This window comes from Salvelinus namaycush, chromosome 2, assembly GCF_016432855.1.
Source record: "Salvelinus namaycush isolate Seneca chromosome 2, SaNama_1.0, whole genome shotgun sequence".
In the NCBI taxonomy this organism is placed as follows: Eukaryota; Metazoa; Chordata; class Actinopteri; order Salmoniformes; family Salmonidae; genus Salvelinus; species Salvelinus namaycush.
In genome coordinates, this window is record NC_052308.1 from 28,936,031 (window position 1) to 28,962,567 (window position 26,537).

The 26,537-nt window shown below is 41.2% G+C and overlaps 1 protein-coding gene across 1 annotated transcript in view; it reads left to right on the forward strand.

Annotated features, from left to right (window-relative positions):
• The first annotated feature begins 671 nt into the window (after positions 1 to 671).
• LOC120021003 (S-adenosylhomocysteine hydrolase-like protein 1) overlaps positions 672 to 26,537 on the forward strand; it is a 77,012-nt gene continuing 51,146 nt past the window's right edge. Inside the window, exon 1 of the mRNA XM_038964668.1 lies at positions 672 to 1,069. Coding sequence (XP_038820596.1) covers positions 881 to 1,069 — 189 coding nt within the window. The 5' untranslated portion in view covers positions 672 to 880. The remainder of the gene's footprint in view (positions 1,070 to 26,537) is intronic.

Here is a 26,537-nt window from a genome sequence, read left to right on the forward strand (position 1 = left end):
TGTTGATTGCGGAAGAGACATCCCAAGGTACCCGAATAGCACGGACCCTCTGGGAAAGCCTATGAACTTCTCTATTCGACTGAAAGCCACTGACACAATTCTTATTGGTTGTCTGATACTGGGAACTGGTAACAACACCGTCTGTGATTGGCTAACAACATTTAGATATGTATACAGCGAGATAAGATAAGATACCATCCCATGAGGAGTTGAGGGAAAGACAGATTACCTATAGATTGGACATAATATTTTCTAGGCCATTAGCGATAACAGGAAATACACAAGCCGTAGGCTACACTATAGTTCAAGGTGGCTACATCGGAATGTCGGCTTGCACAGGAAAATCAGTACATAACTAACATTTATGGTTGAGATATAATCAATATAAATATAAACTATGCACCTTATGACTTTCATTAACATGCAGGCGTCACGCAGAGGTTAGCCACAGGGTGGTACTGTTGCCTAGGTTTATTAACACGCAGGCGTCACGCAGACGTTAGTAAGGCGTTGGTCTCATGTCATGTCAGTTAGACGTTCAATGGTAGGCTACAGTCACACGTGGTACGGTTGCCTAGGCTTAATTTTGGCTCATATCACCCCTCATAGCGCACATTTTCAGGTGACGGCTATGCAAAAAGTCTACAGCTTGGTGCACGCGAAGGAACTGCGCAGGCAACCAGCCGTTTTATGGCAGCAATTGCTACACTAGTTTGTAAAGATAAAATGACCAACTGATATACCAATTGGTTTCTTCAGCTGCACAAATAATTCCCTCTTCCTCAAAATACCGAACAGTTGGCAGCAACACGAATTCTGTAGCTAACTAGCTACTACCACGTTCTAACTAATTTGTTGCACGTTTTCATTATTTATCGGAATGTCGGACACTTTAGGGGACGGAAAGTTGGAGCTGAAACAAGTCAGCAAAGAAGTAAAGGAGAGCGAGAACGTGGCGGAAAAATACTCAGCCATGACAGTGAGCAAGAACAGCGAAATTGTCATGGGTGAACTGTCAGTGTCGTCCGCTGCTTTTAGTGCGGTCCCTGCTCACAAACCTGTCAAAAAGGTAAGACACATTAGCTATGTACGTATGTGTTTCTTTTGCTACTTTTCTTATCTTCACATCATGTCCCATTCAGGATGTCCCATCTAAACATAACGTAATTCAATTATATTACTGACCTCGTTAGTAGCTTCTGTAATCCAACCATTTATTCTCAATGCATTTTATAGTACTATTGCAGGTGTACACTTGGTGCAGTAATTTACGGTCTATGTCTGTCACCAACCCCCATAACCAGTGGTGATTTTGGCATGTAAATCTTGGTGGGGCAAACACGTTTTTTAGATGCATGCCAGCAAAGCCACTACACACAACACTAAACAATACATTAATTGCACTATAACGGTGACAAACGGTGCCCACAAACTGTTGGGGCCTACATAAATCTGCCCCTACAGCAGAGCTTTCTTTTCAACACCATGGAGTGAATCCTTACCACTGCTACATCTGGCTATCAGCGGAGCCTTGTCTGAGTGTATTAAGCCTCATTTACTTCCTTTTTGCTTAAACAAATGTTGTTTCTACTGACAATTGAGCTGTACAAACAATGGTATACGGGAATAATGAGCAGATTAGAGGGATTCCGTAATTTCGATTAAGACATTAAACCTGTTAAGGCTAGGGGGTGCTGTTGTCACTATTTATGGAAATCGTGTAATTTTTGAAACGGCTTCCTACAAACTTCTTGATCGTACAATATGCATATTATTATTATTATTGGATAGAAAACAGTCTATAGTTTCTATAGCCGTTGAAATGTTGTCTCTAAGTGGAACAGAACTCATTCTACAGCAATTTCCCTGACATGGAGTCAGATTTCACACATTTTGGCCCCTGTTCTGGAGTCAGTTTTAAGGCCACTGTTATTCCTATGAGTATACGGACACTGCTTACGTCTTCCCCTGGATGCCTTTACGTGATGACGCTTTGAATGGTATCGATTGCCCAATCACAGCCACTATAAATGAAAAAATCCTGTAGGTAGGACCTCTTTTCTAGGTGCGTCATGCGCGCGGAGGATACCGACCTACTGTTTTTCCAAGCATTAGTGTAGCCTGTTATATTTCTCCGGTCATATTTTTACTCGTTATAGGAGTTAACCTTTACCGAACCTCAACCCCGTATCCGGGATCACCCCCCACCCCCCACACACTGATTAGCATAGCTAGCATAGCTTCACAAGTAGATAGTAGCATCTAAATATCATTAAATCACAAGTCCAAGACACCAGATGAAAGATACAGATCTTGTGAATAAAGCCACCATTTCAGATTTTTAAAATGTTTTACAGGGAAGACAAAATATGTAAATCTATTAGCTAAACACGTTAGCAAAATACACCACTATTCTAACTCCATCAGTTTCTTACTCCTTCAGGTGCTATCACCAATTCGGCTCAACTAAGATATTGATAGCCAATAACCTATAAAAAAAACCATCAGATGACAGTCTGATAACATATTCATGGTATAGGATAGTTTTTGTTAGAAAAAAGTGCATATTTCAGGTAGAAATCACAGTTTACAATTGCACCGACCATCACAAATCGACTAGAATTACTAGATAGAGCAACGTGTATGACCAATTTACTCATCATAAAACATTTCATAAAAATAGACAAAGCATAGCAATGGAAAGACCCAGTTCTTGTGATTTCAGACCATATTTCAGATTTTCTAAGCGTTTTTCAGCGAAAACACAATAAATCGATAAGTTAGCATACTACATGTGCAAACGTTACCAGAGCATCGATTCCAGCCAAAGAGCGCTATAACGTAATCACCGCCAAAAGATATTAATTTTTTCACTAACCTTCTCAGAATTCTTCCGATGACACTCCTGTAACATCATTTTACAACATACATATACAGTTTGTTCGAAAAGGTGCATATTTAGCCATACAAAACCGTGGTTACACAATAAAAATACTAGGAAATCAAGCCTCAATATGTCTGACGTCATCTATCAGAGTGATCTAGTTTAATTGAAAGCTAATCATATACTTGACTAAAAAATACAGGGTTGACAGGAATCGAAAGACAAATTAGTTCTTAATGCAACCGCTGATTTACATTTGTAAAATTATCCTTACTTTTCAATACAGGGTTCGCCAAGTGAAGCTATACCAAACAAAATGGCGAAATATGCGTTTAAAATATTTCGACAGAACAACAATTTATCATATTAAATATTGCTTACTTTGAGCTGTTCTTCCATCATATTCTTGGGCAATGTATCCTTTCTATGTTATAAACGTCTTTTGGTCGATAGATGTCCTCTGTCCTTCGAAATATCCACTAACGATCGAACGGGACCCCAAAACGTGTCCAAAGTTTCAGAGTGCACAACAAAGAAATTCCTCAAAATCGCACTAAACGGATATAAATTGCTATAAAACGGTTTAAATTAACTACCTTATGATGTTTCTAAGTCCTATATCGAATTAAATTACAGACGGATACATTTCAAGTTGATAACCGAGCCTGTGAAAATGGCGTCCGGAGGTCCCTTCCTGCGTAAGGGCGAGCGTCGAAAGGGGGGCTACTCTCACTCCTTGGTCTTTTATAACCTCTGAGAGCTACGGAGAAGGCCCATTCCACTTCTCATTGGTTACTGACATCCAGGGGAAGGCGGGTGCAGTTCGTGTCGTTCCATAGGATAGACAGAGACCTTAAAAACTGATCTGAAACCAGAGCTTCGCTCTCAGACCTTTCACTGTCTGTCATGGATTTCGCTGTAGAAAGAGTTCTGGGTCACCCACAGACATCATTTCAACGTTGTATGAAACTAGAAGGTGTTTTCTATCCAATATAATTAATAATATGCATATTGTACGAGCAAGAATTGAGTACTAGGCAGTTTAATTTGGAGACGACAAAATGCTAATTCGGAACAGCACCCCCTGTAGTCGCAAGAAGTTAAAAACATCATAAGGTAGTTAATTTAAAGCGTTTTATAGCAATTTATATCCGTTTAGTGCGATTTTGGGACATTTATTTCTGAGCCACTGTGAATCTCTGGGCACCGTTCCAGTTCATGCCGAACGCAATGTGCATTTCTGCATGGCAAGAGGACAGCTTTCGACCAAAAGACGATTAGACCCAAGAAAGGATTCTTTGCCCAAGATTCTGATGGAAGAACAGCTCAAAGTAGGAACAATTTATTATGATAAATCGTGTTTCTGTCGAAAAATGTTAGTGGCTTAGGACGCCATCTTTTTTGACGTAGCTTCGCTTGGCGCAAACTGTATTGAAAAGTAAGGATAATTTAAAAAATGTAATTCCGCGATTGTATTAAGAATTAAATTGTCTATCAATCGCTGTCCACCCTATATTTTTTAGTCACGTTTATGAGTATTTATGTATACGACTAGATCACTGTCTAATATGGCGCACGGCATTTTCTGACCAGCTCGGCTACTTTTCTCATTGTATAACCACGATTTTGGTGGCTAAATATCCACATTTTCGAACAAACTGTATATGTATGTTGTAATATGATGTTACAGGAGTGTCATCTGAAGAATTCTGAGAAGGTTAGTGAAAAAATTAATATCTTTTGGCGATGTTGACGTTATCGCGCTCTTTGGCTAGAATCAATGCTGGGGTAACGTTTGCATATGTGGTATGCTAATATAACGATTTATTGTGTTTTCGCTGTAAGACACTTAGAAAATCTGAAATATTGTCTGTATTCACAGGATCTGTGTCTTTCGATTAGTGTATGCTGTGTATTTTTACGAAATGTTTTATGATTAGTAATTAGGTAAGACACGTTGCTCTATCTATTTATTCTAGTCGATTTGTGACGGTGGGTGCAATTGTAAACTATGATATCTACCTGAAATATTCACATTTTTCTAACAAAACCTATCCTATACCATAAATATGTTATCAGACTGTCATCTGAGGAGGTTTTTTCTTGGTTAGTGGCTATCAATATCTTAGTTTAGCCGAATTGGTGATAGCTAGTGGTGTTGGTGGACAAAGAAAAAATGGTCTCTTTTGCTAAGGTGTTTACCTAATAGATTTACATATTGTGTCTTCCCTGTAAAACATTTTAAAAATCGGACATGTTGGCTGGATTCACACGATCTGTATCTTTCATTAGCTGTATTGGACTTGTTAATGTGTGAAAGTTAAATATTTTAAAAAAATATTTTTTTTGAATTTCGCGCCCTGGCTTTTCAGTGGGGGGGGGGGGGGGGGGTGCCGCTAGCGGCACCCCAGTCCTAGACAGGTTAATGATTGAGCAAGGACGGATGTAGTCAGTATAACTTTTTGTTCAGCACGTTTGAAATGTACAGCTACAGAATTCAGAACATGGGCCGTTCTTACGGTATTCTCCCTGTATACCAAGTCAGAACCATAGGATAAATAAAGGGGACATATAAACAGACAATGAAAGCTCTTACAATATTCAATGCTTACATTTCTCTAAAACAGGATATAGGCTATGCACCACCAACAGTAGGCTAAGTTATGAGGGGGAAAGGGACCAAATTATTAAGGTGAGGCACATGGGCTTCTAACAACTTACTACACAACATACTAGATGTCGACCGATTATGATTTTTCAATGCCGATACCGATTATTGGAGGACCAAAAAAAGTCGATACCGATTAATCGGACGATTTTATATTTTTATTTATTTATTTGTAATAATGACAATTACAACAATACTGAATGAACACTTTTATTTTAACTTAATATAATACATCAATAAAATCAATTTAGCCTCAAATAAATAATGAAACATGTTCAATTTGGTTTAAATAATGCAAAAACAGAGTGTTGGAGAAGAAAGTAAAAGTGCAATATGTGCCATGTAAAAAGCTAACGTTTAAGTTCCTTGCTCAGAACATGAGAACATCTGAAAGCTGGTGGTTCCTTTTAACATGAGTCTTCAATATTCCCAGGTAAGAAGTTTTAGGTTGTAGTTATTATAGGAATTATAGGACTATTTAACTATAAAATTTGTATTTCATATACCGTTGACTGTTGGATGTTCTTATAGGCACTATAGTATTGCCAGTGTAACAGTACAGCTTCCGTCCCTCTCCTCGCCCCTACCTGGGCTCGAACCAGGGACACATCGACAACAACCACCGTCGAAGCATCGTTACCCATCACTCCACAAAAGCCGCGGCCCTTGCAGAGCAAGGGGAACACCTACTTCAAGGTCTCAGAGCGAGTGACGTCACCGATTGAAACGCTATTAGCGCGCACCCCGCTAACTAGCTAGCCATTTCACATTGGTTACACCAGCCTAATCTCGGGAGTTGATAGGCTTGAAGTCATAAACAGCTCAATGCTTGAAGCACAGCGAAGAGCTGCTGGCAAATGCAGGAAAGTGCTGTTTGAATGAATGCTTACGAGCCTGCTGCTGCCTACCACCGCTCAGACTGCTCTATCAAATATCAAATCATATACATAATTATAATATAATAACACACAGAAATATGAGCCGTAGGTCATTAATATGGTAAAATCCGGAAACTATCATTTAGAAAACAAAACGTTTATTCTTTCAGTGAAATACGGAACCGTTCCGTATTTTATCTAACGGGTGGCATCCCTAAGTCTAAATATTGCTGTTACATTACACAACCTTCAATGTTATGTCATAATTATGTACAATTCTGGCAAATTAATTACGGTCTTTGTAAGGAAGAAATGGTCTTCACACGGTTGGCAACGAGTCAGGCGGCCCAAAATGCTGCATATACCCTGACTCTGCTTGCACGGAAAGCAAGAGAAATGACACAATTTCCCTAGTTAAAAGAAATTCATGTTAGCAGGCAATATTAACTAAATATGCAGGTTTAAAAATATATACTTGTGGATTGATTTTAAAGATAGGCATTGATGTTTATGGTTAGATACACATTGGTGCAACGACAGTGCTTTTTTTGGGAATGTGCTTGTTAAATCATCACCCGTTTGGAGAAGTAGGCTGTGATTCGATGAGAAATTAACAGGCACCGCATCGATTATATGCAACGCAGGACAAGCTAGATAAACTAGTAATATCATAAATCATGTGTAGTTAACTAGTGATTATGTTAAGATTGATTGTTTTTTATAAGATATGTTTAATGCTAGCTAGCAATTTATCTTGGCTTCTTGCTGCACTCGCGTAACAGGTGGTCAGCCTGCCACGCAGTCTCCTCGTGGAGTGCAATGTAATCGGCCACAATCGGTGTCCAAAAATGGCAATTACGATTGTTATGAAAACTTGAAATCGGCCCTAATTAACTTCTTATGGGCAGGTGGGACGGTAGCGTCCCACCTGGCCAACATCCGGTGAAATTGCAGAGCGCCAAATTCAAAATACAGAAATACTCATAATAAACATTCATAAAATATACAAGTGTTATACATCGGCTTATACATCGGCTTAAAGATTAACTTCTTGTTAACTTCTTGAGCCTATGGGGGCGCCATTTCGACTTTGTTAAAATGAGTTCCCAAATTAAACTGCCTCGTACTCAATTCTTGCTCGTACAATATGCATATTATTATTACTATTGGATAGAAAACACTCTCTAGTTTCTAAAACCGTTTGAATTATTTCTCTGAGTGAAACAGAACTCATTCTGCAGCACATTTCCTGTCAGGGAGTGAGATTTCAGAAATCGAGGTCCCTGTTCTGAGGTCAGTTTATAAGTCCCCATGTAAGCCATCGGGCTACATGCACTGCATACGTCTTCCTCTAGATGTCAGTAAGTGGGGAGAATTTGAATGGAGTGGATTGCGCAATCTGGGACCTTATATAAGACCGTGGAACGGAAGTACCGTCCTTTTCAACGGTGCGCCTGGCGCAAGAAGACATCACAATGGCGTCCTGCAAACGCTTTCGTTTTAGTAGTTCTATATCTCCGGTCATGTTTTTATTCGTTATAGGTGTTAAAGACATCATAAGGTAGTTAATTTAAACCGACTTATAGCAGTTTATAGCAGTTTATTGCGATTTTCTGGGATTTCTTTGTCATGCGCTTTCACGAGGTGGACACCTCTCCAGTTGGTGGCTAACATTAGCGGCTATTTCGACCGGACAAGAGGACATCTTTCAACCCAAAGACGATTGTTCTGGAGAAAGGACACCTTGCCCAAGATTCTGATGGAAGCTCAGCTAATAGTAAGCAGTCTTTATGCTGTTAATTCGTACTTATGTTGACAAATGTTAAATAATAATTCCGCCATGAATTATGGGGCGGTCTCGCTTTAGCGCACGCTGTATTGCGCAGTAACGTTAATTTTAAAAATCTAACCCAGCGATTGCATTAAGAACTAATTTATCTTTCATTTGCTGTCCAACTTGTATTTTTTAGTCAAGTTTATGAATAGTTTTCGATTAGAATAGGTGCCTTTCCCAAGATTTCTCCTGACATTTTCTTTGCAGCTTGGCTACTTTTCTCATTGTATAACCACGATTTGTGCCGCTAAATATGCACATTTTCGAACAAACTCTATATGCATTGTGTAATATGATGTTATAGGACTGTCATCTGAAGAATTCTGAGAAGGTTAGTGAAAAAATTAATATCTTTTGGTGGTTTATACGTAATCGCTATGTTTGGCTTGAATCAATGCGGTTGTGATGTTTGCTATTGTGGTATGCTAATATAACGCTATATTGTGTTTTCGCTGTAAAACACTTAGAAAATCTGAAATATTGTCTGGATTCACAAGATCTGTGTCTTTCAATTGCTGTACGCTGTGTATTTTTAAGAAATGTTTTATGATGAGTAATTAGGTAATACACGTTGCTCTCTGTAGTTATTCTAGTCGCTTTGGTGAGAGTTGTGATGGTGGCTGCAATGGTAAACTATGATTTATACCTGAAATATGCACATTTTTCTAACAAAACATATGCTATACAATAAATATGTTATCAGACTGTCATCTGATGAAGTTGTTTCTTGGTTAGTGGCTATTTATATCTTTATTTGGTCGAATTTGTGATAGCTACTGATGGAGTAAAAAACTGGTGGAGTAAAAAAAGTGGTGTCTTTTGCTAACGTGGTTAGCTAATAGATTTACATATTGTGTCTTCCCTGTAAAACATTTTAAAAATCAGAAATGATGGCTGGATTCACAAGATGTGTATCTTTCATCTGGTGTCTTGGACTTGTGATTTAATGATTTTTAGATGCTAGTATTTACTTGTGACGCTATGCTAGGCTATGCTAGTAGCTTTTCTACTGATGGGGGTGCTCCCGGATCCGGGTTTGGGAGGTGTTAGAGGTTAATCCAGCCGCTGTGTCAGATTTCAAAAAGGCTTTACAGCGAAAGCATACCATGCGATTATCTGAGGACAGCGCCCCGCTTACAAAAGCATACAAACATTTTACAACCAAGTAAAGGAATTACAAAAGTCTGATATGGCGACAAAATTAATCACTTACCTTTGATGATCTTCATATGTTTGCAGTCAAAAGAGTCCATGTTACACAATAAATGTTAATTTTGTTCAATAAAGTCCCTCTTTATGTCCCAAAAACTCAGTTTTGTTGGCGCGTTTTGTTCAGTAATCCACTGGCTCAAAGGCGGTCACAACATGCAGACGAAAACATCCTAATAGTACCTGTAAAGTTTGTCGAAACATGTCAAACGATGTTTATAATTAATCCTCAGGTTGTCTATTGTCTAAATAATTGATAATATTTCAACCAATAGCGTCTTCAATAGAAAAGAAAAACAACGAACGGTGCGCAATCGGTCACGGGCTCAAACAGCTCTGGTTTATTTAGAGTCCACTGAAACAATGTTTCAGAATACAAGCCTGAAACAATGTCTAAAGACTGTTGACATCTAGTGGAAGCCATAGGAACTGCAATTTGGGTCCTATCCAAATACATACTGTACAGGCATTCAATAGAAAAGTACCCACATCAGAAATATCCCACTTCCTGGATGGATTTTCCTCAGGTTTTCACCTGCCATATCAGTTCTGTTATACTCACAGACATTATTTTAACAGTTTTGGAAACTTTAGAGTGTTTTCTATCCAATACTACCATGCATATCCTAGCTTCTGGGCCTGAGTAACAGGCAGTTTACTTTGGGCACGTTTGTCATCCAAACTTCAAAATACTGCCCCCTATCCAAGAGACGTTTTAATCGGCTATCCCGATTAATCGGTTGACCTCTACAACATACACTTAGAATTACTTTCATAGCTACAGTATATATATCTCCCTGGCATGTTACATAGTTTATGCATCAGCATTCAATACATTTTTGGACTCCTTGTTGTGCTGTGCTCACTTGAACAGGAAGGTGGCGCGGCGGTCCATTTTCTGGATTTATGGTGCTTTCAAGACAACTGAGAACTCTGGGGGGGGGGGGGGACGGACGGACGACGACGACAAGGTCGAATCATGACGTCAGTGATCTTCAGGTTAGAGCTCTAGAAAGAGGCTTGAGTTCCCGACTTGGAATTCCGAGTTGGATGACCGTTCAAAGCGTATTTTCCCAGTCGGAGCTCTTTTTTTCCCCCCCAGAGTTCCCAGTTGTCTTGAACTCAGTGATGTCTGGGATTTCCCAGTTCTGAGATTCCAGTTGTTTTGAACGCAGCAGAAGTCATACTGGGTTGACTATATATACAACCTTTTCTGGACCATGGTGTTAAGTGTTTATCCTTTTAAGCTCTGAAAAAGAGACCCTTAAACCCAGACATGGACTACACACCCACTCCACTGAATAGCAGGCTAGTGATTGCTTTGCAACGCTTGCAGTTAGCCACTGATTCCTTCCAAACCACTCACTGTTGAATTTGCGATTTCCAACTTGTTGTGTAATATTTGGCCGATGAGCACTTATACATTTGATCTATAATTTCTCTTCATATGACAAGGATCGAACAGTAGATTGACGACTTGATTCGGGACGATGACTGCTTGTCTAGCTTGCTAGCTAAGATTTTGAAAGTATGATGACATGATCAGTCCAATCAAAGCTACGGTAGATATAACGTGATTTAGCATCAATGTATCTATGGCCAATGACCTTGAGCCTTGGATGGGCACTTCTAATGTAACTCTATGGCAGGACCCAAGGGGCTTGAATTTTTAAGCTATCCCTGTAGATTTTGCAGTGACGTAGTGTCCCCATGAGTGACAGAACACTGAACCAATCATGGCGCAACTAGAGAACATTACCAACGCCTACGCTCGTATTTTCCACTGGCTGCCCCACCATCACAGAAAGCATTGAGGTAGGCTGAAACACCTGCATTTTGGAGCTGCCTTACTCAAGAAAGCAAAAAAGAGACCATGTTTGTATGCGGCTTTACTAACTCAATGTTTATTTATAAAAACATTTTTTTTTTTTTTTACATTGTTTGCAAACTGATATGTGACACCTGCCCTGAATAATGCAACGCCACTGCCCATAACCAGACGTAGGCACAGTGTTAACGGAATTTGATTTATTGGCCACAAGCTGTCAGCTACAGTAAGGCCTAGTATGCATTTAAAGTTGTAATATGTAACTTTTTGGGCGACCCGACCAAATTCACATAGAAATGTAAGTTATAGATTTGTCCTTTTCATTACAAGCAATTGTAATAAGTGGTAGATCTGTTCTATGTGCACAATTTCTATGCTTCCTGTTAAGTTTTTGCGTATTTTTACTCAATAGTGTGCAACTGCAGTCTGCAATTTGGGGCGTTCCTGCAGGTACCCCCCCATTACCCCATTGGTTCCTTCATGAAACCCCTCCCCCGAGCACCCCATTGGTTCCTGCATAAAATCAGTTAGCTAGCTAGCACACAGTGTCGCTCCGCCTCCCGTCAAGCGGGGGTGAAGGACATGCAGGAGGCTGGGGGGAAACCGTGTCCTAGCTAGCTAACTGGTTTCACGAAGGAACCAGTGGGATGAGAGGGTGGGCCACCTGCAGGAACGCCCCAAATTGCTGGCCGCAATTGCACCCTTCTTTTTCCTTTCGGTTTTATACACCAGCTTCAAACTGCTGAAAATACAATATTTTTGGTTAATTAAAATATATTTCAGATGTTTAGATAATACAGGGATTCTTTACACTGCTTGTTTTGTCACTAAACTGAAATTAGGCGAACTATTCAAATTTTAGCACCCAGGAAAAGGCAAAGTGGAGAAACTTCACACACATACAAACACACCTTTAAAAAACACAATTATAGGGGCATTTCACCCTGGCTCTGCCACGGCATATAGTCATTACTTTAATATCAACATTATTTTTTTATCATTAACAAATACATTTATGCATATCTGGTCTGGGTGGGAAAGCCTCATGCCCATTTCGTAACGGGTCCTACCTGCAACATCAGGCCTCTACCTGCAATATCAGTAACACCTGCTGCAACATCACTGTACAGCTCTACCTATGTGAGTGCAATGGGCGGTAATGATTTAGGCAGGTTACCTTCGCTTCCTTGGGCACAGGGACTATGGTGGTCTGCTTGAAACATGTAGGTATTACAGACTCGGTCAGGGAGAGGTTGATAAAGTCAGTGAATACACTTGCCAGTTGGTCCGTGCATGCTTTGAGTACACGTCCTGGTAATCCGTCAGGCCCAGTGGCTTTGTGAATGTTGACCTGTTTAAAGGTCTTGCTCACATCGGCTACCAAGAGCGTTATCACACAGTCATCCGGAACACCTGGTGCTCTCATGCATGCTCCAGTGTTACTTGTCTCAAAGCGAGCATAAAAGGCATTTAGCTCGTCTGGTAGGCTTGCGTCACTGGGCAGAACACGGCTGGGTTTTCCTTTGTAGTTCGTAATAGTTTTCAAGCCCTGCCACAGCCGATGAGCATCAGAGCTGGTGTAGTAGGATTCAATCTTAATCCTGTATTGACGCTTTGTCTGTTTGATGGTTCGTCTGAGGGTGTAGCGGGATTTCTCATAAGCTTCCCGCTCCTTGAAAACGGCAGCTCTAGCCTTTAACTCGATGAGGATGTTAACTGTAATCCATGGGTTCTGTTTGGGATGTGAACGTAATGTCACTGTGTGGACGATGTCGTCGATGCACTTACTGATGAAGCCGATGACTGAGGTGGTATACTCCTCAATGCCATTGGATGAATCCCGGAACATATTTCAGTCTGTGCTAGCCAAAACAGTCCTGTAGCGTAGCATGTGCGTCATTTGACCACTTGTACGTATTGAGCGGGTCACTGGTACTTTCTACTTTAGTTTTTGCATGTAAGCAGGAATTAAGCCAATCAGTTGTGTTGTGACAAGGTAGGGTTGGTATACAGAAGATAGTCCTATTTGGTAAAAGTCCATATGGCAAGAACAGCTCAAATAAGCAAAGAGAAATGACAGTCCATCATTACTTTAAGACATGAATGTCAGTCAATCCGGAACATTACAAGAACTTTCAAAGTTTCTTCAAGTGGAGTCACAAAAACCATCAAGCTCTCATGAGGACCGCCATAGGAAAGGAAGACCCAGAGTTGCCTCTGCTGCAGAGGATAATTAGATTTACCATCTTCAGAAATTGCAGCCCAAATAAATTCTTCAAATTCTGCGTAAATCAGGCTTTCGTGGTCGAATTGCTGCAAAGAAACCGCTACTAAAGGACACCAATAATAAGAAGAGACATGCTTGGGCCAAGAAACATGAGCAATGGTCATTAGATCTAAGGAAATCTGAATTTGTCTGTTGACTAAATTTGAGATTTTTGGTTCCAACCGCCGTGTCTTTGTGATACGCAGAGTAGGCGAACAGATGATCTCCGCATGTGCGGTTCCCATCGTGAAGCATGGAGGTGTGACGGTACTTTGCTGGTGACACTGTCAGTGATTTATTTAGAATTCAAGGCACACTTAACCAGCAAGGCTACCACAGAATTCTGCAGCGATACGCCATTCCATTTGGTTTCTGCTTAGTGGGACTGTCATTTGTTTTTCAACAGGACAATGACCCAACACACCTCCAGGCTGTGTAAGGGCTATTTGACCAAGAAGGAGGGTAATGGAGTGCTGCATCAGATGATCTAGCCTCCACAATCACCCGACCTCAACCCAATTGAGATGGTTTGGATGAATTTGACCACAGAGTGAAGGAAAAGCAGCCAACAAGTGCTCAGCATATGTGGGAACTCCTTCAAGACTGTTGGAAAAGCATTCCAGGTGAAGCTGGTTGAGAAAAGAGTGTGGAAAGCTGTCACAAGGAAAAGGGTGGCTAATTTAAATAATCAAAAATATATTTGATTTGTTTAACACTTAAGGTTACTAAATTATTCCATATGTGTTATTTCATAGTTTTGATGTCTTCACAATTATTTTAAAATGTAGAAAAAACATTTAAATAAAGAAAAACCCTTTAATGAGTAGGTGTCCAAACCTTTGACTGGTACTGTATATATTATATATATATTTAAAAACAATATATGTAGGGGATTGGAAATGATGCAGCCACAACCTATCTGCAATATTAAAGCTGATCTACCCCCTGTTGAAAAAAAACTTTCGGGCAGTTTTCCGTTACTGCCACAATGACATTAAGATAATTTTGTGATACTTGGCCTGGTGTTCTATCGTTAGTAAAATGTTGATATCATGGCAACACCACTAAAACAAGCTTCTAAGTAGGCTGGATAAGGGGAATTAATAGCATCAGGCAATGATGAGCTGTATTTAGCACTGGTCAGTCAGGGGACTTCACTGTGGATGAGCCAAGGTCATGTAGCTCACACTACGGCCTATCACGTTCGATGGACAAGTGTCCCCTTCCACTGAGGTCCCCCTGCCATCTCCATGACACCTGCCTGGATTAATCTACAGATCAGACAATCAGGTTGTTGTGTACTCAGAGCATGCGCTGACTAACTGGCAACTGTCTTCACTGACATTTTCAACCTTTCCCTGTCTGACTCTGTAATGCCAACATGTTTCAAGCAGACCACCATAGTCCCTGTGCCCAAGAACACTAAGATAACCTGCCTAAATGACTACCGACCCATAGCACTCACATCTTTAGCCATGAGTGCTTTGAAAGGCTGGTCATGGCTCACATCAACACCATTATCCCAGAAACCCTAGACCCACTCCAAATCGCGTACCGCCCCAACAGATCCACAGATGATAATCTCAATCGCACTCCACACTGTCCTTTCCCACCTGGACAACAGGAACACCTATGTGAGAATGCTGTTCATTGACTACAGCTCAGCATTCAACACCATAGTGTCCACAAAACTCATCACTAAGCTAAGGACCCTGGGACTAAACACCTCCCTCTGCAACTGGATCCTGGACTTCCTGACGGGCCGCCCCCAGGTGGTAAGGGTAGGTAACACATCCGTCACACTGGGGCCCCTCAGGGGTGTGTGCTTAGTCCCCTCCTGTACTCCTTGTTCACCCACGGTTCACAACAACCTCTCCCTCAATGTGAGCAAGACAAATGAGCTGATCGTGGACTACAGGAAAAAGTGTCCCGAACAGGCCCCCATTAACATCGAACGGGGCTGTAGTGGAGCGGGTCGAGAGCTTCAAATTCCTTGGTGTCCACATCACCAATTAACTATCATTGTCCAAACACACCAAGACAGTCGTGAAGAGGGAACAACAACACCTTTTCCCTCTCAGGACACTGAAAAGATTTGGCATGGGTCCCCAGATCCTCAAAAAGTTCCTCAGCTGCACCATCGAGAGCATTCTGACCGGTTGCATCACCGCATGGTATGGCAACTGCTTGACATCTGACCATAAGGCGCTACCGAGGGTAGTGCGTACGGCCCAGTACATCACTGGGGCCAAGCTTCCTACCATCAGAGGAAAGCTCAAAACATTGTCAAAGACTCCAGTCACCCAAGTCATAACCTGTTCTCTCTGCTACCGCACGGCAAGCAGTACCGGAGCGCCAAGTCTAGGACCAAATGGCTCCTTAACAGCTTAACAACATCAAATGGCCACCCGGACTATTTATATTGACCTCCCCTCTCCATTTGTTTTTACACTGCTGCTACTCGCTGTTTATTCTGTATGTATAGTCACTTTACCCCTACCTACATGTACAAATTACCTCAACTAATCTGTACCCCCGCACATTGACTCGGTACCGGTACCCCCTGTATATAGCCTCGCTATTGTTATTTTATTGTTATTTTTTACTTTAGTTTATTTACTTTAGTTTATTTAATCGGCATGGCCGATTAATTAGTGGCGATTTTCAAGTTTTCATAACAATCAGTAATCGGCATTTTGGACGCTGATTATGGCCGATTACATTGCAATCCATGAGGAAACTGCGTGGCAGGCTGACCACCTGTTACGTGAGTGCAGCGTCAAAAGGACCTTGTGGCAGCAAGGAGCCAAGGTAAGTTGCTCGCTAGCATTAAACATATCTTATAAAAAAACAATCGATCTTCACATAATTACTAGTTAACTACACATGGTTGATGATATTACTAGGTTAACTAGCTTGTCCTACGTTGCATATAATCAATGCGGTGCCTGTTAATTTGTCATCCAATCACAGCCTAATTCAACTTCGCCAAATGGGTGATGATTTAACAAAAGCGCATTTGCGGAAAAAAAGCACATTCGTTGCACAAATGTACCTAACCATAAACATCAATGCCTTTCTTAAAATAATTGCACAAAAGTATATATTTTTAAACCTGCATATTTAGTTAAAATAAATGCATGTTAGCAGGCAATATTAACTAGGGTAATTGTGTCACTTCTCTTGCGTTCAGTGCAAGCAGAGTCAGGATATATGCAACAGTTTGGGCCGCCTGGCTCGTTGCGAACTGTTTCTTCCTAACAAAGACCGTAATAAATTTGCCAGAAATTACAGAATTATGACATAACATTGAAGATTGTGCAATGTAACAGCAATATTTAGACTTAGGGTTTCCACCCGTTTGACAAAATACGGAATGGTTCCGTATTTCACTGAAAAAATAAACGTTTTGTTTTCTAAATTATAGTTTCCGGATTTGACCATATACATTTTTTGTTTTCTAAATTATAGTTTCCGGATTTGACCATATTAATGACCAAAGGCTCGTATTTCTGTGTGTTTATTATAAGTCTATGATTTGATATTTGATAGAGCAGTCTGAGCGGTGATAGGCAGCAGCAGGCTTGTAAGCATTCATTCAAACAGCACTTTACTGCGTTTGCGAGCAGCTCTTTGCAATGCTTGAAGCACAACGCTGTTTATGACTTCAAGCCTATCAACTCCCGAGATTAGGCTGGCAATACTAAAGTGCCTATAAGAACATCCAATAGTCAAAAGTATATGAAATACAAATGGTATAGAGAGAAATAGTCGACGCGTCATAATTCCTATAATAACTACAACCTAAAACTTCTTGACTGGGAATATTGAACCACCAGCTTTCATATGTTCTCATGTTCTGAGCAAGGAACTTAAACGTTAGCTTTTTTACATGGCACATATTGCACTTTTACTTTCTTCTCCAACACTGTTTTTGCGTTATTTAAACCAAATTGAACATGTTTCATTATTTATTTGAGACTAAATAGATGTTATTTATGTATTATGTTATGTTAAAATAAGAGTTCATAGTTCCTTCAGTATTGATGTAATTGTCATTATTACAAATATATATATATATATATATAAAATCGTCCGATTAATCGGTATCGGCTTTTTTTTGGCCCTCCAATAATCGGTATCGGTGTTGAAATATCATAATCGGTGGAGCTCTAATCAAAACACCAATAGTGCTAGGCTGTGAGAAATATCATAATCGGTTTACCTCTAATCAAAACACCAATAGTGCTAGGCTGTGAGAAATATCACTGATATAATTATTCTGAAGGAAAGCTTCTAAGAACTAGTGTTGCACGGTATATTGGTAATATCATGTTACTAAGATGTCATGATACTTATGGTCCCAACATTTTAGGATACCGTAGTATTTCATATGATATTACCACATTTTCCGGCCCTACTGATCTAAAGAACCTGTTATAAGCGTCTGTTAGAAAATGTTCATAAATTCAGTTACATTTTTTAAGTAACAGACACTTACATGGCAGTTGGATATTACCCAGTGAAGCATGAAGTGTGCTTAACCTGTTTGGGGTGCAGCCCGACACCGGTACACTTATGACAACATCCAGCTCAAGTGCAGGGCGCGAAATTCAAAAGATATATTTTTTTAAATATTTAACTTTCACACATTAACAAGTCCAATACAGCATATGAAAGGTACACATCTTGTGAATCAAGCCAACATGTCCGATTTTTAAAATGTTTTACAGGGAAGACACAATATGTAAATCTATTAGCTAACCACGTTAGCAAAAGACACCACTTTTCTTACTCCATCAGTTTTTTACTCCATCAGTAGCTATCACAAATTCAACCAAATAAAGATATAAATAGCCACTAACCAAGAAACAACTTCATCAGATGACAGTCTGATAACATATTTATTGTATAGCATATGTTTTGTTCGAAAAATTTGCATATTTCAGGTATAAATCATAGTTTACATTTCAGCTACAATCAGAAATTGCACCGAAAGCAGCCATAATATTTACAGACACCAACGTCAAATACCTAATTACTCATCATAAAACATTTCTGAAAAATACATAGTGTACAGCAATTGAAAGACAGGCATCTTGTGATTCCAGACAATATTTCCGATTTATCAAGTGTTTTACAGCGAAAACACAATGTAGCGTTATATTAGTGTAGCCACAATAGCCAGAAACACTTGGGCGCCCACGACCAGTTCACATGCACGACAGATATTAGAAATAGCATCATAAAATGTTTCTTACTTTTGGTGATCTTCCGTCAGAATGTTGGACAAGGTGTCCTTTGTCCAGAACAGTCGTTGTTTGGATCTGGAACGGCAAATTTCCCTCTTGATTTAGCATGGGCACTTGCCAAGTGGCACGGATCTCTCCAACGTCAACAAAGTCAGAGAACGGAACACGGCAAAACTCCCGAAAAAATTTCAATAATCTGATTAAACTATATTGAAAAAACATACTTTACGATGATATGGTCACATGTATCAAATAAAATCTAAACCGGAGATGTTAGTCGTCCATAACGACAGCTAAACAGAAGGCAAATCCATGTCCCCTTTCGCGCGCTCCAGAAACAGGAAATGGTCGGTCACGTCATAAAAAGAGCTTTAATTCCACCTCAGACCAAGATAAACATGAAATTTCTTCTCTCACCGCCTCTTGACAACCAGGGGAAGGTGTATGAAGTGTACGTAGACTCTTACGTATCATGCCCATGTATAGGCATGATGTTGAACAGAGCATCGATTTCTGACATTCCACTTCCTGGTCAGGAAATGTGCTGCAGAATGAGTTCTGTTTCACTCAGAGAAATAATTCAAACGGTTTTAGAAACTAGAGAGTGTTTTCTATCCAATAGTAATAATAATATGCATATTGTACGAGCAAGAATTGAGTACGAGGCCGTTTGAAATGGGCACGATTTAACTGGCTACTCAATACTGCCCCTTGCAGCCATAAGAAGTTAAATAAAAGTTCCCTTTGGTGTGGTAGTACGTTTTATTATGGTTTATATTGTAATGAGGTCACTGGGGTCACTGCTGATCCTCATCGTAGAGGAGCATGGTGACTTCTGGGGGCGTTTGCTTGGCGGCCAGGTGCGGATACTATTGACTAATGGAATTAAATGGCTAATGACTGACTGCTCATTCTAAAACCACACTGGTGGTGGTGGTGTAAGCAGGATGGGTCAGAATAGGGTATTTTTAGGCTGGACCATATCGGTGGGCCTGGTCAGATCTGCTGCAGTGCTTTTAGGCTTATGGAACCAGGCTTTAATTCCCTTTCAATCCTTTTTATTAGCCAATGACCTCAGGCTCAATTAGCAAGCAGCCACTGCCAGGATTTCACTGGATGGAAAGGGGCACAAAACTTACAAAATCGAAGGGAATGGAACATTAGCAGCGAGACTGTGAGAGGGAACAGATCCAGACTGAGACAATATTGCAAACAGGGAAACGACTCAAGTAAAGGACAGAAGGAGAGAGGAGGGAAGCGGATTAGTCAGGTGGCTGATGGTGGGGGCTATGGTACGGCCCTCTTTTGCCCTCCTGGAGTGGATATTGCTATGATAACAGATGCTGAATGTAACAGCCAGGAGAAGAGCTTGAGCACTGGTGAGGGATGGACGTGGAGCCTGTACTGCAAGTGTGGGGTATGGAGCTACAAGCGGGAGCCATGGCTCAGGCACACAGACACAGGGTGAGTGAGACGGTGAGGAGTAGTTCTGAGCACTGCTCCATAAAAACCCTCTATGACTGAGCCATGCAGCCTGACCGTGTCTCACTTAGGAAGATAAAATAATCTGTCATTTTTTTTATTTGCCTTTTAATTCCAGCTCAGTTAATTTTTTTTCAAAAGGTTGTGAACTTTCAACACTCTTAAGGTGATATGAGTCACATTGTAGCAAAGTTACAATGCAACCATTTTAATGCTAACTTGCTCAGTTATATTGGTAAGGTAGATTGAGAATCTCCCCTCTAAGCATATGCTGTCAAATGTTTTTCTTTGCAGTTGATAGAGGTCAGCTTTCTGAAAGAGGATTATGGATTTGTACTGAATTTTGCTGTTGTGCAGTCCCGGTTCTCTACAAAAATGGAGTGGATAATTGACTGAATGCAATAGGGCAGGGGTAGGCAACTAGATTTAAACTGCGGGCTGGAACATAATTATAATCATTTGCACACTGCAAATTGAACACAAGTAAGCCCAAAAAGAGATTATATTAATAATAATTTCATAACTTGATTACATTGACACGATCACATCTATTTTTATTTGTGGGAATACTTGGCAACAGATTTCCTAAATTAGACAAAAATTCAGCAAAATATTTCTTTATGTATTTGTTTGGGGCCTCCCAAAAATCACTTAATAAGGGCCGGTATTGGCCCGCGGGCCGCCTATTGCCGACCCCCCCCTGCAATAGAGAGTATCATGGTGGAAACAGTTCTTATAGCCGACAAGAACTTTCGAACGCCAGATTGGCAGTTACCTCAATTCCGGCTTCAACTTAGACTCATCTGCCCTGGGCTTTTTCTGTAATTACAATCCAATTTTCAGGGTATCAAGAGGAAACGCCTGTGTTAGAGGCAAGAGAGGGGGAGTTCTGGTGAGATTAAAGCAAAGGTAAAACTGGCCACCTCTTCCCTCTAGTCTATTGGCCAATGTACAGTCACTTGATCATAATATGAATGACCTCTGATTGCGCATTTGCTACCAACGGAACTTGCGTAACTGCAAATATTCTCTGCTTTTCTGAAACATGGCTTTTGAACAAGATATCCGCCATGGCAATCCAACTCGATGGATTCTCCATTCTCCGAGCGGACATGACAGTGAAGTCAGGGAAATCGAGAGAGGAAGAGGGGTTTGCCTCTTCATCAACAACAATATGGTGTGCTGACTCGAGCGCAGTGGACCCATTGTTCACTCATCTTCGAATACCTGATGGTCAAATGCTGACCCTTCTACCTCCCGAGGGAATTTTAAGCTGTTATTGACTGTTGTATACATTCCACATTCCATTACATTTAACTAACTGTACAAGGCTATAAACAAGCAGGAAAACTTGCACCCGGAGGCTGCTTTCCTTGTTGCCAGCAATTTTAATTATGCGTCATTAAGACACGTGATGCCCAACTTCCATCAACATGCTTTCTTTGCCACTAGTGGTGATAAAGTCCGAGACTACTGTTACTCTACCCACAAGCAAGCATACAAGGCCCTCCCTCGTCCCCCATTCGGCAAATCGGATCATGACTCCGTACTCCTGCTTCCTGTTTACAAGCAGAAGCTCAAACAGGAAGTACCCATAACTCTCACCTTTGAGAAATGGTCATCAGAATCAGAGATTATGCTACAGGACTGCTTTTGCTAGCTCTGACTGAAATATGTTCTGAGGTGCCGCCGATAGCATCGACGATCTAAAAACCTCCGTCACTGGCGACATTAGGAAATTCATCATTGAGGTTGTCCCCACTGTGATGGTTTACTGCTTCCTCAATCAAAGTCCTGGATTAAAGATGCACTGCAGAAATCTCTCCACCATTTCCTGGTTGCTAAGGTTGCTAAAATTCTAATAGTTCGCCTAATTTCAGTTTGTGACAAAGGCAAGCATAGTGTAGAGAATCGTTGTTCCTTCTAAACCACTGTGAAATATATATTTTCCATAACCAACAATATTGTATTTTCAGCTGTTTGAATCTGATGTCCAAACCGAAAGTAAAAGATGCAAAAACGAAACTTAAGAACAGGAAGTATAGAAATAATGCTTATAGAACAGATTTACCGCTTCTTAAACTTGCTTTCAATAAGAATGACAGATCTATAACTCACATTTCTGTGATTTTGGTCTGCTCGCCCAAAAAGTTACAAAATGCAGCTTTAACACAGAGGTTGTCGCTAAACTAAAGGACAGAGCTAACGCACATAAGGCTATCGCAGACAACCCTGAGGCTACTGCTGAGGACAGGAACAAGTACAAGAAGTCCTGCTACGACCTCCGCAGAGTCCTCAAACGAGCAAAGGGACAATACAGAACCTTGGAGGCTCATGGTTCTCACCCCCTTCCATAGACTTACACAGTAATTATGACGTCCTCCAGCTTATCGGAGCTCTTGCAGCATGAACTGGCATGTTGCCCACCCAGTCAAAGGATCAGAGAATGAATCTAGTACTGAAAGCCTAAGATGCAGCTAGCTAGCACTGCAGTGCAAATTTTTTTGTGAATGGTTGACTGAAAGAGAGAGAAGACAATATTTGAACAGTTTTTGAAGAAATTAATTTCTTCCAAAATGAAGAAGCAAGACATCTTGTAATTTTATTTCAGTTTCACTTGCTTAGTTAGCAAATGCAGCTAGCTAGTTTAGCCTACTCAAACACCCTGCTCAAACAGAGGGATGCTATGTTAGCTAGCTGGCTATGACTATCCAACACAACACTGGAACTCTTCCAAGTCAATGTAAGCTTTTGGTTTTACTCATTTATTGCCACCACGGCCCGCCAGTGTAACTGCTTACTTGACTGTACACTAACTTTACTGCATGATTGTAGCGGGTTGACTAAAGCATTAGTTCTATTAGCTATGTTGACTATGATGTTACTTTAGCCTAGATCTTTGTCACTATATTAGCTATGTTTTATTTTTATTTAATTTCACCTTTTATTTAACCAGGTAGGCAAGTTGAGAACAAGTTCTCATTTACAATTGCGACCTGGCCAAGATAAAGCAAAGCAGTTCGACACATACAACAACACAGAGTTACACATGGAGTAAAACAAACATACAGTCAATAATACAGTAGAAAAATAAGTCTATATACAATGAGCAAATGAGGTGAGATAAGGGAGGTAAAGGCAAAAAAAGGCCATGTTGGCGAGGTAAATACAATATAGCAAGTAAAACACTGGAATGGTAGATTTGCAGTGGAAGAATGTGCAAAGTAGAAATAGAAATAATGGGGTGCAAAGGAGCTAAATAAATAAATACAGTAGGGGAAGCGGTAGTTGTTTGGGCTAAATTATAGATGGGCTATGTACAGGTGCAGTAATCTGTGAGCTGCTCTGACAGCTGGTGCTTAAAGCTAGTGAGATAAGTGTTTCCAGTTTCAGAGAGTTTTGTAGTTCGTTCCAGTCATTGGCAGCAGAGAACTGGAAGGAGAGGCGGCCAAACGAGGAATTGGCTTTGGGGGTGACCAGAGAGATATACCTGCTGGAGCGCGTGCTACAGGTGGGTGCTGCTATGGTGACCAGCGAGCTGAGATAAGGGGGGACTTTACCTAGCAGGGTCTTGTAGATGACCTGGAGCCAGTGGGTTTGGCGACGAGTATGAAGCGAGGGCCAGCCAACGAGAGCGTACAGGTCGCAGTGGTGGGTAGTATATGGGGCTTTGGTGACAAAATGGGTGGCACTGTGATAGACTGCATCCAATTTATTGAGTAGGGTATTGGAGGCTATTTTGTAAATGACATCGCCGAAGTCGACGATCGGTAGGATGGTCAGTTTTACGAGGGTATGTTTGGCAGCATGAGTGAAGGATGCTTTGTTGCGAAATAGGAAGCCAATTCTAGATTTAACTTTGGATTGGAGATGTTTGATGTGAGTCTGGAAGGAGAGTTTACAGTCTAACCAGACACCTAGGTATTTGTAGTTGTCCACATATTCATAAGTCAGAACCGTCCAGAGTAGTGATGTTGGATGGGCGGGCAGGTGCAGGCAGCAATCGGTTGAAGAGCATGCATTTAATTTTACTTGTATTTAAGAGCAGTTGGAGGCCACGGAAGGAGAGTTGTATGGCATTGAAGCTCGTCTGGAGGGTTGTTAACACAGTGTCCAAAGAAGGGCCAGAAGTATACAGAATGATGTCGTCTGCGTAGAGGTGGATCAGAGACTCACCAGCAGCAAGAGCGACATCATTGATGTATACAGAGAAGAGAGTCGGCCCAAGAATTGAACCCTGTCGGCCCAAGAATTGAGGCCCTCCGATTTGACACACTGAACTCTATCAGAGAAGTAGTTGGTGAACCAGGCGAGGCAATCATTTGAGAAACCAAGGCTATTGAGTCTGCCGATGAGGATGTGGTGATTGACAGAGTCGAAAGCCTTGGCCAGGTCAATGAATACGGCTGCACAGTATTGTTTCTTATCGATGGCGGTTAAGATATCGTTTAGGACCTTGAGCGTGGCTGAGGTGCACCCATGACCAGCTCTGAAACCAGATTGCATAGCGGAGAAGGTGCGGTGGGATTCTAAATGGTCGGTAATCTGTTTGTTGACTTGGCTTTCGAAGACCTTATAAAAGCAGGGTAGGATAGATATAGGTCTGTAGCAGTTTGGGTCAAGAGTGTCCCCTCCTTTGAAGAGGGGGATGACCGCAGCTGCTTTCCATTCTTTGGGAATCTCAGACGACACGAAAGAGAGGGGTTAGTAATAGGGGTTGCAACAATTTCGGCAGATCATTTTAGAAAGAAAGGGTCCAGATTGTCTAGCCCGGCTGATTTGTAGGGGTCAAGATTTTGCAGCTCTTTCAGAACATCAGCTGACTGGATTTGGGAGAAGGAGAAATGGGTAAGGCTTGGATCGAGTTGCTGTGGGGGGTGCAGTGCTGTTGACCGGGGTAGGGGTAGCCAGGTGGAAAGCATGGCCAGCCGTAGAAAAATGCTTATTGAAATTCTCAATTATAGTGGATTTATCGGTGGTGACAGTTTCCTATCCTCGGTGCAGTGGGCAGCTGGGAGGAGGTGCTCTTATTCTCCATGGACTTTAGTGTCCTAGAACTTTTTGGAGTTTGTGTTGCAGGAAGCTAATTTCTGCTTGAAAAAGCTAGCCTTGGCTTTTCTAACTGCCTGTGTATATTGGTTTCCAACTTCCCTGAAAAGTTGCATATCACGGGGGCTGTTCGATGCTAATGCAGAAAGCCACAGGATGTTTTTGTGTTGGTTAAGGGCAGTCAGGTCTGGAGAGAACCAAGGGCTATATATGTTCCTGGTTCTAAATTTCTTGAATGGGGCATGCTTGTTTAAGATGGTGAGGAAAGCATTTAAAAAAAAAAAAAAAAAACAGGCATCCTCTACTGACGGGATGAGGTCAATATCCTTCCAGGATACCCGGGCCAGGTCGATTAGAAAGGCCTGCTCGCTGAAGTGTTTCAGGGAGCGTTTGACAGTGATGAGTGGAGGTCGTTTGATCGCTGACCCATTACGGATGCAGGCAATGAGGCAGTGATCAAGGTGTATTTAGAGGGCAAGTTGGTTAGGATGATATCTATGAGGGTGCCCGTGTTTACGGGTTTGGGGTGGTACCTGGTAGGTTCATTGATAATTTGTGTGAGATTGAGGGCATCAAGCTTAGATTGTAGGATGGCTGGGGTGTTAAGCATGTCCCAGTTTAGGTCACCTAGTAGCACGAGCTCTGAAGATAGATGGGGGCAATCAGTTCACATATGGTGTCCAGAGCACAGCAACGGTGAGAGACTTGTTATTAGAGAGGTGGATTTTTAAAAGTAGAAGTTCAAATTGTTTGGGTACAGACCTGGATAGTAGGCAGAACTCTGCAGGCTATCTCTGCAGTAGATTGCAACACCGCCCCCTTTGGCCGTTCTATCTTGTCTGGAAATGTTGTAGTTAGGGATGGAGATTTCAGAGTTTTTGGTGGTCTTCCTAAGCCAGGATTCAGACACGGCTAGGACATCCGGGTTGGCAGAGTGTGCTAAAGCAGTGAATAAAACAAACTTAGGGAGGAGGCTTCTAATTTTAACATGCATGAAACCAAGGCTATTACGGTTACCGAATTCATCAAAAGAGAACGCCTGGGGAATAGGAGTGGAGCTAGGCACTGCAGGGCCTGGATTCACCTCTACATCACCAGAGGAACAGAGGAGGAGTAGGATAAGGGTATGGCTAAAAGCTATGAGAATTGGTCATCTAGGACTTCCGGAACAGAGAGTAAAAGGAGCA